The 21577-nt window shown below is 39.0% G+C and overlaps 2 protein-coding genes across 7 annotated transcripts in view; both read left to right on the top strand.

Moving 5' to 3' along the window:
- Positions 1 to 21577, top strand: part of FASTKD2 (FAST kinase domains 2) — a 271660-nt gene that overhangs the window by 188683 nt on the left and 61400 nt on the right. The window lies entirely within an intron of this gene.
- CREB1 (cAMP responsive element binding protein 1) overlaps positions 1 to 21577 on the top strand; it is a 37315-nt gene that overhangs the window by 6196 nt on the left and 9542 nt on the right. For 2 of the 5 annotated variants that reach the window (XM_079311534.1, XM_079311532.1), the window contains exons 2-5: positions 11983 to 12104; positions 15509 to 15655; positions 17491 to 17591; positions 20372 to 20514. In XM_079311534.1, coding sequence (XP_079167660.1) covers positions 11991 to 12104; positions 15509 to 15655; positions 17491 to 17591; positions 20372 to 20514 — 505 coding nt within the window. In that variant the 5' untranslated portion in view covers positions 11983 to 11990. Of the gene's footprint in view, positions 1 to 5356; positions 5447 to 11982; positions 12105 to 15508; positions 15656 to 17490; positions 17592 to 20371; positions 20515 to 21577 lie in introns of those variants that run through there. The other 3 variants (XM_079311535.1, XM_079311533.1, XM_079311536.1) reach the window with 3 other exon arrangements.

Raw genomic sequence — 21577 nt, 5'->3', positions numbered from 1 at the left:
GAGCCCAGTCAGCGGGGGAGAATTATGTATGATGTATCTTTAAGGAAGCCCAGGCTGAAGTAGGAATCTCCTGAAGGGCTGCAGGTCCAGCATGTGGGTGCACATCCTGTCTGTTGGCCCAAGGCACCTGGGCAGTGAGCTTGCTGTAGCTACAAACTGATAAATGCCTTGGCCTGTCTTCTGGATTGTAAAATAATGGTGGCTGAAACTATTGGCTTGGCAGTTGTAGTGCAAAGTTAACGTGGCACGTGTAGCCAGTGCATGTCACCCTGGGCTGGGGAGAGGTGTGTTACCTGCTGCAAATAGCTGCTTTGTCAGCAACGTGGCTGTTTGAAAAATACATCTCTGCCCAATCCTCAGAAAGCTAATGCTGATTATATAGAAAATACTCATCCTGTTTCCAGCCTCCCTTAACCATAGTCATCACAACAGTAGTCAAATTACAGAATAGAGGTGGTTTTTTCAGCATCTTTGTTGGCTTTCCACAGTCTTGTGACACCTATACCCATGATTTGATCTACTTTGCTTTCATTGCCAGGCCTGGCTGTAGTAGGGTAGACTCTGTTCCACCTTCCCTGTCCCTGCTCTTGTTCCTGTGCAAGTAGCACCAGTGTGACTGCCTGTGAACTGGATCAGAGAACTGGTCCAGACTAGAAATCAGTTGTGTTTCCTTGTCTGTAGTGCAAATTGGTTTCCCAGTCCCATTTACTAGACAGCCTCACGGACAAGTGTAAAGGTGTAAATAAGAAAGAATGTAGAGGAAACCAGAGCCTGAGCTGGCAGTGCTGCCAGCAGAAATGCTTGCAAGACTGTAGCTGTGGTTGGAGAAAGCAAAATGGAGATTCTCTTTTGTGTGCAACACATTGATGTAAAAAATGGATTCTGTCTCTTGGCCTTCCTGGTGTGGCTCCTGTTGCTTACTCCAGGTTATTGCAGAGCTTCAGCATGACCAGCAAATCACACCCCTGTTCCATGGGCTTCCATGGAGTCATGTTGCTCACAGGTAATAGAGGTCTTAAACTCCAGTTAAGTATTTGAGTGTTTTGATTATTCTTTCTTTGGAGATGATGCTTTTGCAGAGTAGATCTGCCTGGCAGGCATATGAGTGATCTTTCTCCTTTAAAAGGCTCTCCTGCACTGCCCAGGTAAATTTTAAAAATACATGAAAAATAAACTAGAATCCACTTGCTTGCTAATGTTTGTCAGAGTTATTTTACTGCAAAGTTTGATCACTGTTACATTTCAGTTGGTTTTTAGAGAGAAGCTTGGTCATGGATTTAATTTTGGTGCATTAAGCAATAATCTGGTGGTGCTTCAAGACTAGTGCTAATTGACCAATGAATGATGTTTTCAATAAAACTACTAAAGCCAGAGCAATTTTAGGATTTAAAAGTATTTCCAAGTCTAAACTGTGGTTTAAGACCTAAATCTTTTGGTTTTAATGTTGTGATTATGTGAATAGGATGCATTCAGAAATTTGACAAGGGCAAGGTTTGTAAGGAAGTGCTGTTTTTCTTGTGCATACTTGGGCATACTGTACTCTAGCACTCCAGCCTCAGAAAGAATTCAAAGGTTTTCACTTCCTGGAGGACATTGAAGCAAAACAATACTCTGTACTGCCTGTTAAAAATGAAACAAAGCTGTTAAATAATTTTAAAAACCCAATACTATGTTGCTTTTAAAGATACAGGTTTGTTTTTTTTATTCCAGAGATTTGTCTTGATATTTGGTAATTGTCAGCTCTGTATGAATAACTCAGTCTTACTTTCAGGTGACCATTTCTAAAGATACTTATTAATAAAACAGTGAAAGCATTGGTCTGAAGCATCTATTTTGTTGTGTTTTCTTTCTGAACTCATTAGAAGTGTTCTGTTTTTTTTGAACAAGTCTTCCAATATTTACCAAGTTATATAACTTCATGCTTTTATACTACGGTTTGAGCTCTAGAAATACCACATGTGTTCCAAGCATCAATCAGAATGATTACTGTTTGTTTAAATAGTTCATGTCTGTCAAGCTTGCAGCATAAATATCTCAAGTGACATTTTTTATTTATTGATGCTTTAGCCACTGATTTTCAGAAGTGGGTTAGAAGCATTAGCCATGGAGCTGTCCCTTCTCACCAAGAAACAAAATCTCAGCAGACACAAATTCTACCTAAAATTCTCATATCAGGTTCAACTGTGCAGCTTATAAATACCTGAAACTCCACACTTGCCCTGAGTTCCCCAACTGACTTGATTTTTCTTTGCAACAGAAGAATGATGTGAGAGCAAGTGTGATATGTCACTTTGGGATTCCAGTATCTGACCCTTTTCAGTGCACAGTATTTTGCTGAGGTGACCTACATTTTTAAACCTCAGGCTTATTGTTGTTATTATTATTATTACAAATGGATTATAAAATTCAGGTCTCTAATTTAACATTTGAGACTGTACAAAGAACTTTAAATACTGACAGTTGCTCTCCTTCATTACTGGGTGGAAAAGGAAACATTTACTATTCATGGGAAAGTCCACTGAATATCTGGGACTTCCCAGAAGACGAGTTTCAGAATATAAATTTGCATTCATATTACTTTAGGATGTCTTACTTAATCAGTGTAATCTCTAAGAGTCTTTGGTCCAGTCTTACAGTACTCTATTCTGATAAATTACATGTGTCTATTAATATTTTCACATTTGTAGCATGAACAGAAACTCTGAAAACATTTATTTGAAATAGAAAGATTGCAGGTGATAATAAACATATTTATGTGGTTCTCTGGCTTTATCATATTATTCCATTAAATCGTACCAGGCATATAATTTTAATTAATACAAAGAAGCAACAATGTGGATGCAATTCATTTTTTTGTTAAAGGTCTGAGATTACTACTTATTCTATTTTTGGCCCTTGGGCTTGGAGCACTCAGGTTAACCATGGCTGTAGGCCTGTGTAATGCTCTGGGTTTTATTTGTATTTTTTTATAAGTTGTTCCTGATCTGCTCCAAGCACCAAAAGAGAGCTGGTGATCTGTATAATTTCGAAGTAGCTTCATCTTTCCTCATATAAGCATTTGTCACAGACCCAGTGACTGAGCCTGTGGATTTCCCTAGCACATCTATTGAGTGCAGCCTTTGCAGGAGGCAATCATATATTAAATATCCTTGTCCTAACAACATCTTAGTTCTTCTTCACTTTAGGAGAGTCACTGTGCTGAGCAGTCTATCATCGCTCCTGTAGTTATTTGCTGATAACAAGTTTCAGTAGTTTCTCACCTTAGAGATAACCCTTTTTTTAATAAAAATGCATAGAGGCTCTCCCTACAGAGTTGCAGGCTGCCCCAGGCTTGGAATTGCAACAGTTCTTTCCGCTGATGCCTCTGACCTGGAATGTTTAAAGGTTGCTTGGCAAGTGGACAAAGATCCTTACAACATGTCAAAAGGTTGTCAAAATATGTCATGCAGCATTTGGGTGGTTCTTATTCTGCCAGAGTAAATGGTGAGGCAGTAAAAGACCATAAAACATAGAAATTCATATGGAGGAGAACAAATATAATATTCATCTGAATGACTCTGGCAGGTCAGGTGGAAATCTCAAATTCTGACAGCTCTACCCAGTGGAAAAAAGGAACACATGCACCTTCTTTTAGATGGATCTTAGTCTTGCTAACTTGGCATCATTTTCTGCTCTGAAAACTCCTTTAATGATTGGGGTGACAGTCCTTTTCTCACTGTCAGTGGGAAAGGAGGTGGTCTCTGACCGTTTGCTGCATTAGCTCCCCTTTCTGTCACTGGGCTGCCTTTGCTCTTCTGCTGGAACACCTTCACATGCCAGTGTTTGCTGTGAAAGGAAGTGGCCCAAAATGTTCTGCTGCAGGGTAAATTATTTATTTGGCATACCTAGATGCCTGGATGATAGGAGAGAATGTTTCTGAATTGCTCACCGTGCCAGCCAGGTACAGCCTGTCTCTTCAGGAGGGGTCACAGCTGCTTCAGTGTGGCACTGAGCCCACACTGCCAGCCCGTGCTGGGAGCAGGGTGTACCAGCTCGGGCACAGGGCCTCCTGAGCTGAAAAGGTGTTAGTTTATTGTACCCATCTCTCTACTCCTGTTGTCTGGGGTCAGGCTGCATTAATAGGCTCTTGGATGGGTGCTGTTTCCATCCAGCAAACTCACCCTGGGCTGAGCAGGACTCCCTCACTTGTCATAGTACAGATAATCATGTCATCCTTTTAAAATAAAAACTGCCATCAGACTGGTGTGCAGTCACAGTTCAGCACTGGAGTGAGAAGGGCAAACATGAGAAATGGCTTCAGGTAGCTGCCCTCATTTGGGCTGAGGTCAGCTTCAAATCCCATGGAATCACCCTCACTTCTCCACTCAAGCTGTTTCAGTCAAAGGTAAAATGAGAATTTGATTAGGGTCTGAAATTAAAGCTCATCACAAGTGGCTGTGCTGATTATTGACTTGCTGGGCTTGTACTAATTGCAAAGAGCCTGTTGCTGGAGTTGTGTATTCAGCAGGAGCATTAGCTCCCCAACAGCATGATAAAAAATCATTTGGTGCCTATATTTTATATTGTATTCAAGATGTCAGCCTACAGGTTATACCATTCAGATAGTGTTGTGATAGATTTTATTAAGTAACCAGCAGTTACATGTGATGAGGTGACCCACAGTACTTTCAGCAGTCACAGGGAGAAAACAGGCATGTATTTTGGCAATTTTGTGTGGTATCATTTTTGAGAAAGGAAAGCTTTTGCTTTTGGTAGGAATTGCAAAAAATCTGCATAGATTGAAAATTAGGTGAGTTTTATGTCCTAAAAATAATGTCAGAGAACAGATGGTAAGCTGTAGTAAAGTGCAGTCAGTTTATAAGTAACTGAAATGCATAAATATGATATTGGCAATAATGTGTTAAGAACAACAAAATGGGCAGAGTTCTTAGAAGTCTCTGTGAATAGATGGAATATATTGGGCAGGACATTCTTAAAAATGTCTTGCTTATCTAAAATTCAGCTTGCATATATCTTCTGATGGGTTTTGGACATTTTTACTGCATTAATAAAGGTGTTCAGAAATAGTGACCACAATTCTGTTCTGCATGTTGAGGATCACAGACTTAAAGCATGTGTTAGTTTTTTAATACCCTAAGTGCCTTCAATAGGAGCACAGAGCATTTATAAATAGAACATATTCATGGATTATGTTTTCAATAATAGTAATAGTTACCTAATGACTTTGTAACCTTCCTGGGATTTGTTTTGATATTTTGTTTTAAGTGAAATCTAGCAATATTTTGGGGGCATTTCTGAACGGGGAGAGGTTAAGACAGTGGAGAGTCATTTGTTTGCTTTTCTCTGTTAATGCCTTAGGAAATGCTTGCTTGGTGTCTCCCCTTGGGTGCTTCTACTGGGCTCTGCTCATGTAGTCACATAAGACCTATCTCAACTATTAGATCAGGTTAGTAAAAAGGGGTGGGAGGTTTTTTATTTATTTATAATTTATATTGGAAAAAAAAGGCAGTATCGGCTAAACTTGAATTAAATTATGTGTATATACCAAATACTTGCTGGATGCTTTTGTATTTATTAGTATAATTTGTGATACAAGAAACTAATTGCAATTAGTGACTGTCAGAGCTTTTTTTCCTTTTAAAAAGCTTGAGGGCAGAACCACTAGGTACTAGTACAATGTCAGGAGTATGGAGCCAAATCAGGAGGCTACAGCAGTGAAAAGTTTAAGCAGCTTTCACTCATACACCTTACCTGTGCCTACTAATTCACCATCTGCCTAGTAAATGTCAGCCTGCTTGAGTTATGCTGACAAAGTACAAAATCAAGAGATTTGGGTGCTCACCCAGTGTAGCTGTGACATTACATTTTTGATTTTCTGCCGTTGTTTTAAAATCAGCCACTGCATTTTCTTTAGTAAAACGGAGGTTGAGCATGCAATGCAAATAATTTCCAATGCTTTTATCACTCATATATCGAAATCTGGTAAGTGTGAGAAATTTTCACTGACTTTAGAAGTGTAACAAAACTTTTGTTGAAAAAGCCATGAGCCAGAAAAGTTTGTTAATTTAATTAAGAGTCCTGGTTGCCTTTCTTCTTCTTTATGAAAATACTGCCTTGTTCACATCTCTTGCAGTGGCTGTTACATGCTGTATTCAGTCAGCAGAGAGTTTTTAGACACTGCTCTGAGTGTCACATTGATGGAGACAGTGGGTGGGACTACAGATATTACATTCTGTTGATGGAATGATTCTGCTTTGTGTGAGATATTTTTACAGTGAGATTAAATTTTTCTTATATGTTAAAGATGAAATACTGTAACTTCAGTGACAAGAAGAATTTTTGCAGTTCTTTATTTTTCAGTTTGCCTAGCAGATTGCTTTATTGCAGAACACAATCAGAAGACTTCTTCATTTTAGGCATTTTAGTAGCATTGGTTGTTGTGGCCATCTTTTAATTTCCCTTCCACTTGGTTTGCCTGGCCTTTGGGCTTCACTGACCCAGAAGCTGCTGTGATCATTGAATGGCTTTGTGGAGAACCCATTCTGTGGAGTGGTAAAAGGTAGATTTCAGATGGAGCTGCAAATACAGGTTGTGTTCATGGTATGACATGCAGACTGGTCACCCAAGAGAGAGGACACATGGAGCAAATACCCAGGAGCAGTGGCAGTGCCAGCTTGGGATGACAAAGAATCTGTGGTATAAATTGCAATTCTTGTGCCAGCCCACTATAGTCATTAGTGACAAAAGAAATAATCTCGGGTCTGTCTTGTCCTGTTAAGCATTTATTACTGGTTATTTGAAGTCCCATGTGTTAGCTGTAAATAAAACTGTTTTTCTCTGAACATTCTCAGTCTGGCAGCCACTGAATGGAGTTCCTAAAGTGGCTGTTGAGCTATGGCTGGAAGGGCTGCCACTCTGCAAGGTGACAGTGGAAGTGTTTACAGATTGCAGGTCAATGTTCTCAGTGCTTATGCTGAAAATGTGAAAACAATTGTGTACCAGAGTGGTGTTTGATGGTCTTCTCAATGCTTTCATGTTGGATCTGTGGCTTTATAAAGCCACGTGCATTAAATACAGAATGAGTCAAATTCCTGAACTTTGGATACTAGAGCTGTGCTTGCTTCCTAAACAATTGTCCTGGCACACCCGCTGTGAATACAGGATTGGGACAGCATTGCCTCAGTTTCTCTTCCCTCAGCTGCTCTGGCATGAGCACTGCCATGAGCAGGAGACCACACACATACCAAGGGGAGGATACTAAAGAGTGAAGATAAGATGGGAGGTGTTGCCAGACAATTAGATTTTATCTTGACTCTGGACACGTGGGAGGGGAGGTAACTAACAAACAGCTTATGCTGTGAATACACAGCAATGATACTCACTTCAATTAATGGGAATTACAGGAGTTAGCATTAGCTGTAGCACCTTGTTCAGCATCCTGTCTTCAAGATAGTGAAGATCAGTAGGTACCTCAAAACACTACTGGAACCTGGAAAAATTACATGGGATATAATCTTCCTCCCTCATAAAAGCATTTATTTGAATTTTTGAAGATTATAAAACAGTTTAAATCCTGACTCATTTGGTTTTTATCTTCTTTTTGGTTTAGCACTTTTTTTTTCATGAAAAAACTATTAATTCAATATATTCTTGGATACTAGTCCCTGCATTACCCATGTTTAAGTCCTAATAAATTTCTTGTCATCAGTAGCATCATTGCACCGTTTATGCAGTACATTAAATATCCATTTCCATAATTTTAATAGATTTTTTGGGTTTTCATTTTATACTGTAAAATTTGACATCTTTAAGCTGGTTTTGTAATCTGACTGTGCGTGATTCTAGTTTACTTACCCTGTTAATAATTTAAATGTATTTTCTAAGTTTTGAAGCATTTTTCTCCCTTCTGGGATAAATAATAAAAATCTGTCTAGTCTCTTCATAACAGGTTTTCATTGCCCAAAATAACTTGCTCTCCCTGAATACCCAAATTCCACAGAACTCATTTTTAATACCGGCTCCCATCCTCTGCACTGTAATGCATCTGATGTATAGGGTCCAGCTACACAAATATAGTAGTTAAAGATTACCCTGTTTCTTATTATTGTTGCAGTCTAACTGGCTTTTCTTATCATAAATCTGTGTCAAGGAGAAATCTGAAGTGATCTTTTGGCAGTAGTCCTTAGCTAAGTGCCCTTTCCAGGTTTATGCAACTAAGGAGACAGGTTTATTTTGATTTTCTGGAGTGTGTGTAGTTCACTTGCATTCTGCAACTGTTTTTAGTAGCATCTGTCTTTTGTGGTCATGGTGTAAATTCAGCTGGGACAATTATCCTCTGCTGAACTCCTTTTTCCCAGTCTTGATGTAGCTGAAATAAATGCCCATCTGTCAGCTGAATGTTTCAGTTTGGCCCTTCGCTTCCAGAGTTTGAGATCATTAGTAAGTAAGTTATTAATAAAAAGCCTCAGTAAATACAATACTGCTGCCACTTCTGAACTAGTGAAGAAAGCTGTGTACTACAAAAGTCACGAGTTAAACCATCTCTAACCAGGTAGTCTCATTGGCTTTCTGGTGTTCAGAGTTCATACCAAGGATGTTTTAGGCAAACAGTCTTTGGTTTTCAACTCTGGTTGTTAATAGCTGTTGTTTTAGTTTCATTTAGAATACTTGGGTCGATACTGCAGTTACTAATCTTTTCTCAAAGTACACGTGTGTGGGTGTCCTCTCCTGGCAAGTTGGAAAGTAGCCTGGAAGCAAGGAAAAATGAGAAGTGTGCTCCTTTGACTCCCATATGCTGTCTGTGCCCTGGAGACTTGTTCTTCACTAGGACACTTTTCAGATCCCTGTATTCAGTTGAGAAGTCCTGGTGTGGTGCCTGTCAGGGAAATCAGTGCCAGGGAGCAGGGTAGGCCACTGTGAACAGGGCAGGAGGAATAAAGGAGGGGGTGGCACCCACAAAAGCAGAAAGATGGTGAGGTACACGTCAGCAAAGCTTGTCTAGACTAGGGGTACGAAGGCTTAGGGAATGAGATGGTCAGATTTGAATTCTTTTATATGTATTGGGAGGTTAAGGTTTCAAACCAAACATATTTTCATCTGTTACACTGTAAATCGCAGTAATGGGAATTGAAAAGGTTAGTTTCTGCCCAAACATTAAACAGTGTAGTAAGCAGTGTCTCTGGAACATGATGCCTTGATGCTCAAAAATCTGATTCCTCTTTTTAATCACAAATTACTGTAAAAGGTAGTAGCAAAGCTGTTAGAATTCAAATACTGTGATGTATAAGTGCAAGCTGAATCGAACCAGAATCCTTAGAACCTGTAACTAACATGAGCTTTGAGAGCTTGTAAAAAACCTACAGGTCGTTGGAAACTCACTTAAACTGCATGTGTCAAAATGTAAATCTTGTGGGCAGCTTCCTGCATTGCTTGGTTCTTGCATTATGAAATGAGGAAGTTCCTTTTAGGTGTTTGCAGTTCATGTTGAGAAATTGATTTTTGGAATGTTGGTGTTGTAGAAGAGGGAGTATCTCAAACAGTTAATCCTTTTGCTGATTACATATGCAAAAGATGATGCAAGTGTGAAAGCCGAGCTTGTAAAGACAGAGGACCTTTGCTGAATAGTGTATGAGAGAATTGGAAATTCTTCCTAGGAAAACATTGCATTTGTCAGCAACACATTTACCTTTGTGAACATTGCTAAATACCTGATACTTGCACATTTCATCCATTTCTAATCCCAATTGACTCCATGCTGGAGTCACAATTTCTGTCAGCAAACAAAAGCGTTATTAGTTTCGCAATATACTTGGATTTGCAGCTGGAAATTTGTGTTTTAAAGTTCTTTGGAGAGACTTGGCTGGGAAATGTTGATGTAAAAGATCTGCTTCTGAAATGGTTCCTATGAGGTCGTCTTCTGGCTGGAGTCATCATGATACATACATAGAATTGGGAAAAACTTGTTGATTTGCTTACCTTGGACAAATAGTAAAATGGTAATGGAAATGGTAAAAATCAAAGGGAAACCTGTGGTAGTCTGGTTTGTAGTTTTCAAAATGCAGAATACTCAAAAGAAAAACGGGTATATAGAATGGAGGATTAAGTGTTAAAATATTACTTGTTTGTTAAAGTTGTGATAGGAAACCTACTGTTGTAATTAAGTCTTTAAAATCTCTTTTGTAGTGCATATTGCAAATACTAATAGTGCATGGATTTTCTTGTGTGATTTTTGGAATATGAAACACAACATGGGAAAGACTTGGTTTATAGCACAGAAATCTTGGCTAGAGAGAGGTGTAACAAAATTCCACTGCTTAGAATAATTGAATTTGCTTTTAAAAAAAATTGTATGTTTTCTTTTATTGTTAATTTTCAAGGAAAATCAGGTTTAATTATTTTCCTTCTTTACCGATGTTAGAACTGAATATTTGATACTTTACATTTCAGTGTTGAGATGCACACAAGTTCATTTGAATGGTCACTTTCAGTAGTAAATATGCAGATTTTAATTTATGTACACTGACTTGCTTTCTTTTATGTAGGATGCAGTTACTACTGTGAAAAGCTGTTTTATCTTTCTTGATTATCAGTGGCTTGCTCTAAGACATTTTGTATTCAGGGTTGAAGTGTGACTCTGCTGTTTTAGGCAGTAAAAAATGTATTCTCTTTCCTGTAACACTGAGGTATAGTTTGCATTGAAAGTGAAGTTTCCCTGACTTTGTGTTTAAAATGAAATGTCTGGAGTGTGGACATGGTACCACTACCTGTATTGATGCTTCTTAGTCTTTTCCTCGGGGGGCTGGGAAGGAGAGGGGCATTTCTGCTTCTTTCCACCTTTGTTCTGCTCTGAGCATCCTCTGCCTGCAGGCCCCTTCCCAAAGCAGAAGTGCTGTAGTGGTTGTTTTGGACCAGCTCTGAAGAGAGGTGTGCTGCCCTAGGGTAGCAGAGGCCTGAATACTTTGGGCAGCACAGGGTGGTACATGGAATAAGTGTTGTGGCTATGAAGGTAGTACCCATTCTTAATATTTGTTATTTGGAGTCCTGTATAATACACCAGCATTACTGTATAATTTCCTTGTATTCTGAAGTTCTTTTTTATATAAAAAATATTTTCATAACACTACTTAAAGAAGAACTGAAAAGTGATTTTCTCAGATCAGTGCAGAATTTAACAGGCATTGCACTCTGCCTACGTGCATGAGTTTTGAAGTTATGCAACCTTTTTTTATAGAGTTGTGTGTTCTGGTGATCTAGGTTTGCTCAGTTAGTATTTAGAAACATCAGTGTATTAGGAGCTGTATATGATAAAAAACTTAGGTGATGGCAAATTAATATGTACCTCTGAATATAAAAACATTTGTGGTAAGGTTCAAGTAGAAGTGGCTTCCATCATTTTGTGTACTGGCTTTAAAATTACTGGGTGGAAGAGGCTGTGACGTAGAGCCATACACAGTGTGGTGATGCAAAGAACTTGCATGGAGATTTTGCATTTTTAGTACTGTCAAAGACGACTGAGAACTGAGTGCCCAGCACAGAAACAATTGCTATTGGATATCTGCAGACTGCAGCTGGGGGGAGAGGGAGGGCTGTAACAGGGCATGTTGTCACCTTGGCACTGAGGGAGTGCCCTTCCTGACATACTGACAAGTCATTATTCCAAATTGCAGAGGTGCTAGGTCATCAGAGTGCAATTGCTCAGTTGTTTTTTTTTTTTAGGATGAGCAAAACGCATTTTTTCCTGTTCTCATTGTTGAAGGAGACTGGACTTGTTTTTCAGAAACATTACACGCAGCAAAATCTACCTGAGGCAAACACCTGACATGAAAAGAATTTGCCTGAACACTAATAATTTGGCAACATTTAATAAGCAAATTAAACCAGTATGTAGTGATGGGAATTCAGCTGCAGTGATTACTGCCAGATCCACCAAGAGCAATGGACTTGCATACCAACCCAGACTTACGACAAATATTGTGATTGTAGGTAACTAAATGACCATGGAATCTGGAGCAGAGAACCAGCAGAGTGGAGATGCAGCCGGTACAGAGGCAGAAACCCAACAGATGACAGTACAGGCACAACCACAGATTGCAACGTTAGCACAGGTATAAAAATCATATGGTGTAATAGTTTTACTTATGATTAATATTTTTAAGAGGGATAATGTCTGCTCATGGGCCTGAGAGAAGATTCTGTTGATACCATTCTGCAACACGTGTGATGTATAGTTCTTTTAATATTTTTCTTCGTATTTTTAAAGCTGTAGAGATTTTTTGACTTCCCATCACATTAGGCTGTTAGTTCTGAAGAACTGTATATGTGTAAATTGTGTAGTGTTAACACAGTAAAGAATAAAAATATTTCTAGCATTCTTTACCACAACCATACCACTGGAAGGTATTAATTTCAATATGTGTAATCTACTGTCTTTGTTATATTGACTGCATTGTCTTGCTATTCTGTTTTCTGTTAAAAACTTATCTGTAGTAGTCAGTTTGATTCTGAAGAAAACAAACTGAATATGTAGATAAATAATGCAGCAAATACAACATTTTGGGATTAATATTATGAGCATTATAATCAAGTTGAACAATCTGGCACTTGACAGTTCACGTTACCCTGTTGTCTCTGGAGTTTCACAGAATTGTTGGCAAGTTAGAGAGACAGAAGTAGATAATTTGTTGTCCCCAAATTATTTTGGAGAGATAAGAAACACAAATCGCAGATACATCTCTGACTTTGGAACTGGGTTTCAGTTTTGAATACACTGATGGTTGGAAAAAGCAACCCCCTTGTATAAATGACTACAGAATCTGTTTGGCTCTCTTCTGCAGCCATTTAATTTGAAAACTAATCGTAGTCTGCAAAGAATAAGCAGATGTTTTGGATCTACTAGTTTATGGAATTGGGTGACTTTTAAGTGGCACAAGTGTTAAATCACTTAACATTTTATAAATTGTTAGTGTCTTTTTAAAGTCATTGCACCTTTTGGTAGTCCAGAGACTTCCAAACAAGTCCTGCCCTCCATAGTCCATACATTTCCATTGAAACGGTAGTGTAGGGATTGGAGCTGTTTAAATGCACAGAGTGAATTTGTTGGGTGAAGCTGTAGTGTGAATTTACAAGCCACCAGCTGCCCTGCACCAGCTTGCCTCTTTGGGCAGTTTTCTCACTGTCTAACTTAGGCACAGGATGTAGGTGGTGTGAATAATACTTCAATATGAACTGAGTGGAAGTAGTTTATTTCTCTTGCAAAACCAGTTAGCTGCTGCTCACTTGATGTGCTTTATGGTTTAGTCCAGAGAATCAAAAATGTTTTACATTTATGTGCTAACATGCCAAGCTGCAGGGAGCTGAACTTAAAAGTATGTAGTGGGTAGAATGCACTTTACTTGGAAATAATTACCCCAGTACTTGAATGAGACTTTTTTCCATGTAAGAAAACACTATACAGACGTGGTTAAAATCCACGTGAAGCATCATGTTGCCATTCACTGTATTATTTGCACCTTGGTTTTTCCCCAGCCTTTACAGAGTTTGTGGAGGTGATAAAAGAGTCTAAACATAATTCCTTGTGTTGTTCACATCAGTGTTATGTTACTGTGATATTTTTAATAAGTGAAGTGGCGGTGTTTGGCATTAGGGAGTGTCCTCAGAGGCCCAGCCAAATCTAAATAGCTAATTATATCAATTTAATTCTTCCATTATCGCTTGTATTATCTCTTGTAAAGTAACTTATTGCAAGCTTTGTTTAATTGCTACATTTTTAGTGAGTTCAGGGTAGTTTTAAGAGTCAAAAGGAAACTCGTCCCAGTTCCACAAGGTATGAGTCAGAGACATGTGCGGAAGTTACACTCTGCTGTGGGCTTAATCCAGCCACAGTGGCCTCCAGTTGATCAGCTTTGCTGTCATTGCCAAGTACTGTTTAGTCAGACACGCATTATTAAGAAAGGTCTCTTGGTAAAGGAATATAATTTGCCAGAGGAAAGTGCTCTCATGTTAATCTCAGCCCCAGTTTCTCTCAGATGCAAGCTAAGTAGCACCATGTAATACTGCAGCTGCTTTCCTGAAAAAGGAAGGTAAAAGCAAATGCAAATTGCTGGATTAGGGAGAGACAGCTGTGGAGGAGAGAGGTCCACATGTAATTCCCTTTAATTTTGTTGTTAAACAAGATTTCATTGTAAGTGGTGGATGTTTATGGAAATTCAGAGATGAGCTATTGCAGATTTTTGAGAGCCATGTGTTCACGGGGACAGCAGAGGATTTCCTTCTGCATCCAGTACGTAGCAGCTCTTTGAGATTAGGTAGGAGAGCACTGCAGCCCTTTCTTGCACTGCAGCTATGTGGATCAAAAATTTTTAAATGCTGTTGAACCCTGGAGGATTGTTAGGTTTTTCAGACTTGAGTGACTAGAAGAAAGCTGGCAAGTCAGTGATCCATGACTTGGCTGAGGTCTGCCAGAGCAGCTCACGCTTGCCTGCAGTCCTTCCCTGGGGACACGACGCGTGGGAGGGACACACACGGAGGGCATGGTGGCCCTGGCACCCTGCAGCCTTTCAGGAGCCCCCAGCCCCAAACACAGGCATCGTGTCAGCAGACAGCTGGGGGTTCTGGATGTGCACTGGGCATTGGCCCAGCCATGGAGCAGCCTTGGTACATGGCACTTCAGCTGCCCAGAGTAGTTCTGTGGCCTGCCAGGGTGAGCCTGCCCTGTGAACAGTTTTGTGTGGCTACCACTGTCCCCAAAGCCCGAGCCCTAATGTGCCATGCTGAGCTCATCAGTGTATCCCTGTTGGCACAGCTGCCGTGCCTGCAGGTCTGTGCTGGAGAAACACTGTTGTGTTTAAAATGTGGGCAGTTTTTCCTCATAGAAATAACTCTTCAAACTGGAGTTTGTGTTGACCTGTTACACAGTAATCACAATGACTGCCTACAAAATACTTATTTCCACTGCAAACTCATGGGGTTTTTCTGTCTGAACACATGGTCAGTTTTCTTCATTTACATGCACTTTGCCCGCTACTCATATGGCTTAATCGGTAGAAAATTAAAGGTATGGTTCCCTAATAATGGTAAGTTCTTACATCTGGCAAACTCTTTACATTTTCCTGATTGAGAGAAAAAATAGCTCCACTCCCATATGTTTCTGCCTCTGACTCAGCAGTGTCTGTAGGAGTACACCCAAGTCTGAGCAGTATCCAAGTGAAGTAAGTGAAAGTTAATGATGTGTTTGTATCAGGTTACCTCAAAATAGAGACAGTTGTGTTTTTCTTACGCTTGTCAGTGATTTTACGAATTATGTTTGAGCCTGCAGAAATTCTGCATTAGATTATTTTGTGAAGTAGGTCAGGTGTTTGGCTCAGGCAGTTCAGGGGGTTTTATATTACACTGAAACATTTGAGTCATTTGACTGGGGTCTAGAAGAGATGTAGTTCTTTCACCAAAACAATTACTGAACTAAGGGGATTTTGCAAGAACCTAATTTATGCTCACTGTCTCTTCTTTGCAGGTATCTATGCCAGCAGCTCACGCAACATCATCTGCACCCACGGTGACCTTAGTTCAGCTGCCCAATGGGCAGACGGTTCAAGTGCATGGAGTAATTCAGGCTGCCCAGCCATCAGTTATTCAGTCTCCACAGGTCCAGACAGTTCAGGTACTGACTGAAGAAATTCCTAAATGTGAATTGGACCTTTGAAATAGGCCTGTCATTGCACTCGTTTTAATCTGTTTGTGTCCTGGATTCTGTTTTTGCAAATCTGTACAGTATCTGCTGCTCTGACTTTTTTTTCCTGTTCTGGCTTAACCACTTTTCATTTTCAAACATTGCTGAGTTTCATTTCCTTCTAGAATTTGGTGAGTTTAACAGCTTTAACAGCTTTATGGTTTTACTTACAGTATTACTCTACTTTTTCTCTCTACTGTATTTCTGTACATTTTTATTGAGTAGGAGTTCATACTATTTTGAAGCAAACAAAAGGATGAACTTTTTTAAACAGTGTAATTTTTTAATAATTAATGAGGCCAGTATTCTAGAATGAGAGTCTTTGCTGCATGAGAAATATTTTCATTGGTTTACAAGAAATGTTTCTGTATGGTACTGGTTCTTAAAATAAACCTGTCAGTGCTCACATAGAAATGGTTTTAAAAGGTACTGGTTGAGTGTTGTGTGCTTTGTATAAAGCCTTGGCATTTTTTCTTCAGTAAAACAAGACAGGTAATGCAATATGGTGAGGTAGCCTGAAGATAGAGGAGACAAGTAATCTGTAGTCTTAAAAACCTCTAACTTGCTTTTTATCCACTTGAAGTTCAGTGTTACTGAGTGAGGAAATTGTTTGGTGTACTGCAGCTGCACAGAGCAAGGACTGTACATTATTCACTTGCTGTTAGAAAAAATGAGCTGAAAAAATGTTTAATTTCAAAAAGTAGGTATTGTGAACTTTTTGATATAGATATTCAAATGGATATTATTTTTAAAAATAAGGTATGCATAATTTAAAACTGGGCCATTCTGATAGTAATCTTTTTATTTCCTTCTTGGCTTCAGTGCTGAGTTTGTGGTAGACTCTACCATCCTCAGCCATTGCAGTCAAAAGTTCAGAGTTTTAATCTATCAGAGGTGAGCAGTTTTGAGATAAGTGCCCCTTGAGGTAGAAGATAAGAAGCTGACAATGAAGCCATGCTTGGAATTCACCTGGTTCAATGCAGATCTGTTTTGATATTCAGAGCTCAGTAATTCACAGTCAGGTTTGGACATATTCAGGCCCTCTATCTGATGATTGTGAGATGTGGGTGCCAGCATGATTTTTGAGCCTTAAGGAATCTTCTCTACAGTGCATAAATTGTCAGAATGTGAGCTCTGTTTCTCACATGAGCATCATTAGCTCTTATGTATTTTGTCATGCACATTTAGAATTTTAAATCATCTTATTTATTTTAATCTGATTTTTATTTTAGCTTTCCTGCATAAACATTTTGCTTTTTTTAGCACAGATATTCAGAATTGCAGTGCTACATTATTTTTTAATATCTTTGTGTATGATATTTTCCTGGCAATTTCCCCCATAAAAGGCAGCTCTCTTTAACATATCTACCTCATTATTTATAAATTGATGTTTTTTTCAGTATTTTATTCTTTGTTTCCAAGCATTTCTACTACCTTAATTTTGTTTACTTATCCTCTCCCTAAATTTTACTAAAAAAATCTTTGTTTCCTTTCAATGGATGCAAACAGAACATAATGGAAGGCAAAAACCATGTGGTACAAATGTTTATGTTTTCTTATTGGAGTATTTAGATGATAAAGAACATTCTGAAGGGTAGATCACTGACTGTGGTCATTCTTTCCTGGATCTATTACTAAGCAGTAACTTTCTGTTCATTGTCTAGATAGAATACTTGCATTGGGATGTTTTTCACAGGATGTCAACATTTCCTTAAAAATGGCATTGGAAGTGTCTTGTTAAATTTGATTGCTGTTCTTATTTACAGATCTCCACTATAGCAGAAAGTGAAGATTCACAGGAATCAGTAGACAGTGTCACAGACTCACAGAAACGAAGAGAAATTCTGTCCAGACGACCCTCCTACAGGTATGGAGGTTAAAGCAGAAACATCTTGTTTGATGGATGGGTGCATTCACACGGAGATACAAACAGTGGGATTGTATTTTTATTATTTTTAGATGTACCACTTAGCTGAAATCTCCCTTCTGTAATGTCTTGGAATTGGAATATGGAATATGTCAGTGGAATACAATGTAAAGTGATAAGCAAATAGTAGTAGGAGGAAGAAACCTCAGCAGTTGCACTCATTTAAGACAGAAGTGAGCTGGGAATATGCTAATTGCCACATTTCAGAAAACTGAGATATCCTTGTGATAGATGCCTTAGAAATAGCTTTAATGAATATTTTATACACAAAATGCACTGAAGCTTTGCAAAAAGTGACTTCTGTGTAATCTGTAGTCTGCAAAAAATCAACTCTGCTGGTTTTCATTATTGTTGAAATGCTAGCAGCAATCAAATTTAATTCCTGTCTCCCATGAGACTTAAGGAAGTTGTTCCATAGCTCAGAGAGAATTTCTGCTTGAGCAAAATAGCTTGTGTTTAAAGTTAAGTCAGTGTGTGAGTTGAATATAGTGAAAGGCATCTAGTGTCTCTATTTCTTATGGCAGATACCTTGGCAAAACCAGCTGAGGTTCTCCTTCACATGGTGTCATGTTACTTTATTAACTAAGCCTTTGTACAGCTTGTTGTGTCTGTACTAAATCCCACTTTCATTCTTAAAATATGCTAAATAGCATTAAGGAACAACTCTGAGGTTCAGTAGGTTTTAAATGACCTGTGAGTTCTCACTGCTTTAGAAAATTCAGATGTTCCTTTTTTCTTTATGATCATAGCCTTGGAAATAGAAGCTGAGCTGTAGGTCTGAGCATATCTCAACCATGATACTTTTTTAGCACTTGGGAGATTATTGTCTGCCTTCTCCAGCAGCCTTCAAGGCTGTTCTGCTGAAGGTAGTGAAAGCCATTGCTGAAGATCCCTAGCCATAATAGATCCAGGAATTATTTTTATTTGTGAGCAGCAGTGTTAACTTCAAGGCTGCCAGAGATTTCCTTCAGTCTGCTTCTGCAGCAAGACACTTCATTTTACTATATATGGAAGAGTGGCTATATATGGTGAGAAAGCAGAGCTAAGTAAACAAGCAGCAAAACTGAGAAGAGGGTGCTTGTGTATGCTGACTTCTCATTGAGATGGACTCCTTTGCATTCACTGGTGCCACAACACAGTCTCTGTCTTCAAACCAAATCGTGGTGGCACAGCAACACTTGGTAGCTGTAAAATTTGTATATGCAGCTCAGACTCTGGGCTGGTGTTGGTTAGATTGGAAAGGCTGAGCCAGACCACTGTTGTCTTTAGTGACTTCTCAGCTGGCATTATTTAACTTGCTGTAACTGGCCCCAGAAACAAGATAGGTGCAGATATGCTCACAGAATTGAAAGCTATACATCTTCCACAAAAACTCCTCTGTGATTCTGCTACTAAAGTACATCGTGTATTCCATATCAGTTCATAGCTCCTGTATTGCCACCTTACCTTTTACCTTAAATCCATCTTTATGATGGCAAAGGTAGGTTTTAACCATGATGTCATAATGACATTAGGTTAAAAAATGATTTTTTTATCTCCTTGGATTTTGTTCTTCATCATCCCTGCTCTCTCCATATTTTTTCATCTGTTTCATTCACTAGTTTCTGGTCTAACACTGAGATTGCAAACTCTTTGGAAGGGATTTTTTTATTTGTCCAAGTGGTTCTTCACGCAGTTCTGTGCAATGCTGGGGTTTCTTGCATGCACACAAAGTCCAAACAGCAACAGCAAAGCTCTGTTGCTCAAGCTGCCAAGCAGAATGACTGCTCTCCCCAGATAGCTTCATACAGGTGTTCTGGCTCCCACAGCCTTAGGAGGCTTGTATAAGAAAGTAGTGTTGTCTTGGAACCTGAGGTCTATGGCTGTGTTTTCTTCATCCCACTGAGTTCCAGTGCCAATCCACGGGAAAACATATGAGAATTACAAAAAACATTGCTCTTTACCTAAGAGCATTACATTTATCGAAGGGTATTTATTACATTTTACAGTGACATAATAGAATATGCCAGCAGTGAAAAGGGCTTGATGGTCCTCTGAGGAAGAGCAGTGTTTGGTCTCAGTGATACAAATTGCAATGACTGCTGTCAGTCTACAGTCATGTTCAGTGGGACTTGCAGCAGTGATTTTTGAACTTCTGACTTTGTATAATTAGCACATTGAGATAATGAAACAATGTGTTCTTTCCTTTACCCATGAGCTTTCTCAGGCAAGGCACCTGCGAACATAGCTGTGAGACTGTTCTCAAACACTGAGTATTGTCTCCCAGGCAAGTGTTAAATTATGAGCTACTGGCTCTCTGCAAGCATTCCTGCTAACTCCCTTGGCTGAGGTGTTTGTAGTCTTTGAAATGGAGCATTCCTCCAATTTAAGTGAGGAGACAGGATCTACCTTTTTTTTAAGTGTTTACATAGTTAAAAGCAGGAAAAAATAAAAATGAATGAGAGAAACATGCTCTGAAGAAAAAGAGAAGGTTGTAATAGCTGTATCATGGGTTTTGACAAGCACAGCTGTTCTGTGCTGGCTTCCTTACCCATCAGTGCTTGAAATTTTGAGCAATCCTCTCCAATAAGAGTTTGAAAATAGTGTGTGGTTTTTGTTCTCCACTCATATTTTCCTTGCTGGCTTGCTGCACTTCACAGTTTTCCCCAGCATTGTGTATCAGAGACTATTTTTCTCCCCCAGTTTTTATTAAAATCTCTACAACACACTGTCTTTGCCAGAAAAATTTTGAATGACTTGTCCTCAGACGCCCCAGGAGTGCCAAGGATCGAAGAAGAAAAGTCTGAAGAGGAAACAGCAGCACCTGCCATCGCCACTGTTACGGTGCCAACTCCCATTTACCAAACCAGCAGTGGGCAGTACAGTATGTAGTCTGAATTTCTCAGTGGTGATAGTAAGTGGGGATGAGAAGATGAAGAACTGTTTTTCTATAGCTGTTGTTTGGACTAGGATAAAGCAGGAGGTGAAAAAAATATTACTTTAACTGTTAACCAGGCCTCTTAAACATTTGTATTGTAAGTGTTTGAAAGGCTTGATTAACATTCTGGGATTGCTTGCCACTTGGTGCAGCTAATGCATCCTGAGGCAAAATAGGAACTACCCATAATGCTATTATAAACTTTTTCATTCAGGAACCAGGTAGGGGAATTCAGAAGTTTCTCTTCTTTCTTGGCAGATCATTAACACTTGTTCACAAAACTGTAAGCTCATCATTAGAAAAAAACATAGCAATCTACAATTACATTTTTAGAAAGTCCTGAAAAAGTAAGAACGTCAGCAACCTTAAAATATGTCATAAGTATATGTTTCTGTGTTTTCTTTATTTGTTAGATTTTATAGATACAGTGTTTTGGCTTGAAGAATGATTGAGGATATGGCAGTGGAGATAAGACACATGCTGTCTCACACTAACACATACAGTAGTAGACATATACAACATATACAAAAGGGAGAAAGAACTACTTGTTTACATCTGTCTCTTAAAATATCTTAAAATTTTTGTATCTCTGTTTACTCCTTAACCCCTTTGCCTTGTACTCTGCTTAATTTTATTGAAACGGATGTGGTTAATTCTGATTCCTGTTATAACTTCCTATTAACTGTGTGTGCAGACACTTGAGATTTTGGTGTGTCTGTACATAGGAACACAGTGAAATTCTGTGAGTCACAAAAGGGGCAATGTCCCAGTATACCTGCATGACAGGATGGAGGGAAAGAAAGGAAAAAAGCCAGCAAAGTTAAGACTGCCTTGAACCAAACTCTACCTTTATGAATGAATAAACAGCTAGGAAGCATCTGAGGAAGTTGTGGAAAAGGGGGGAAACAATCAGAAGGGGGGAAAAAAGCCAAATGAAGAAGAAAGTGAAACACAAGATGGATAGCACTAGCAGCAGAGGAGACTGAAGGCCACAAAGCACAGAAGATGA

This window comes from Erithacus rubecula (assembly GCF_903797595.1).
Source record: "Erithacus rubecula genome assembly, chromosome: 8".
In the NCBI taxonomy this organism is placed as follows: Eukaryota; Metazoa; Chordata; class Aves; order Passeriformes; family Muscicapidae; genus Erithacus; species Erithacus rubecula.
This window is presented reverse-complemented; position numbering and strand designations above follow the sequence as displayed.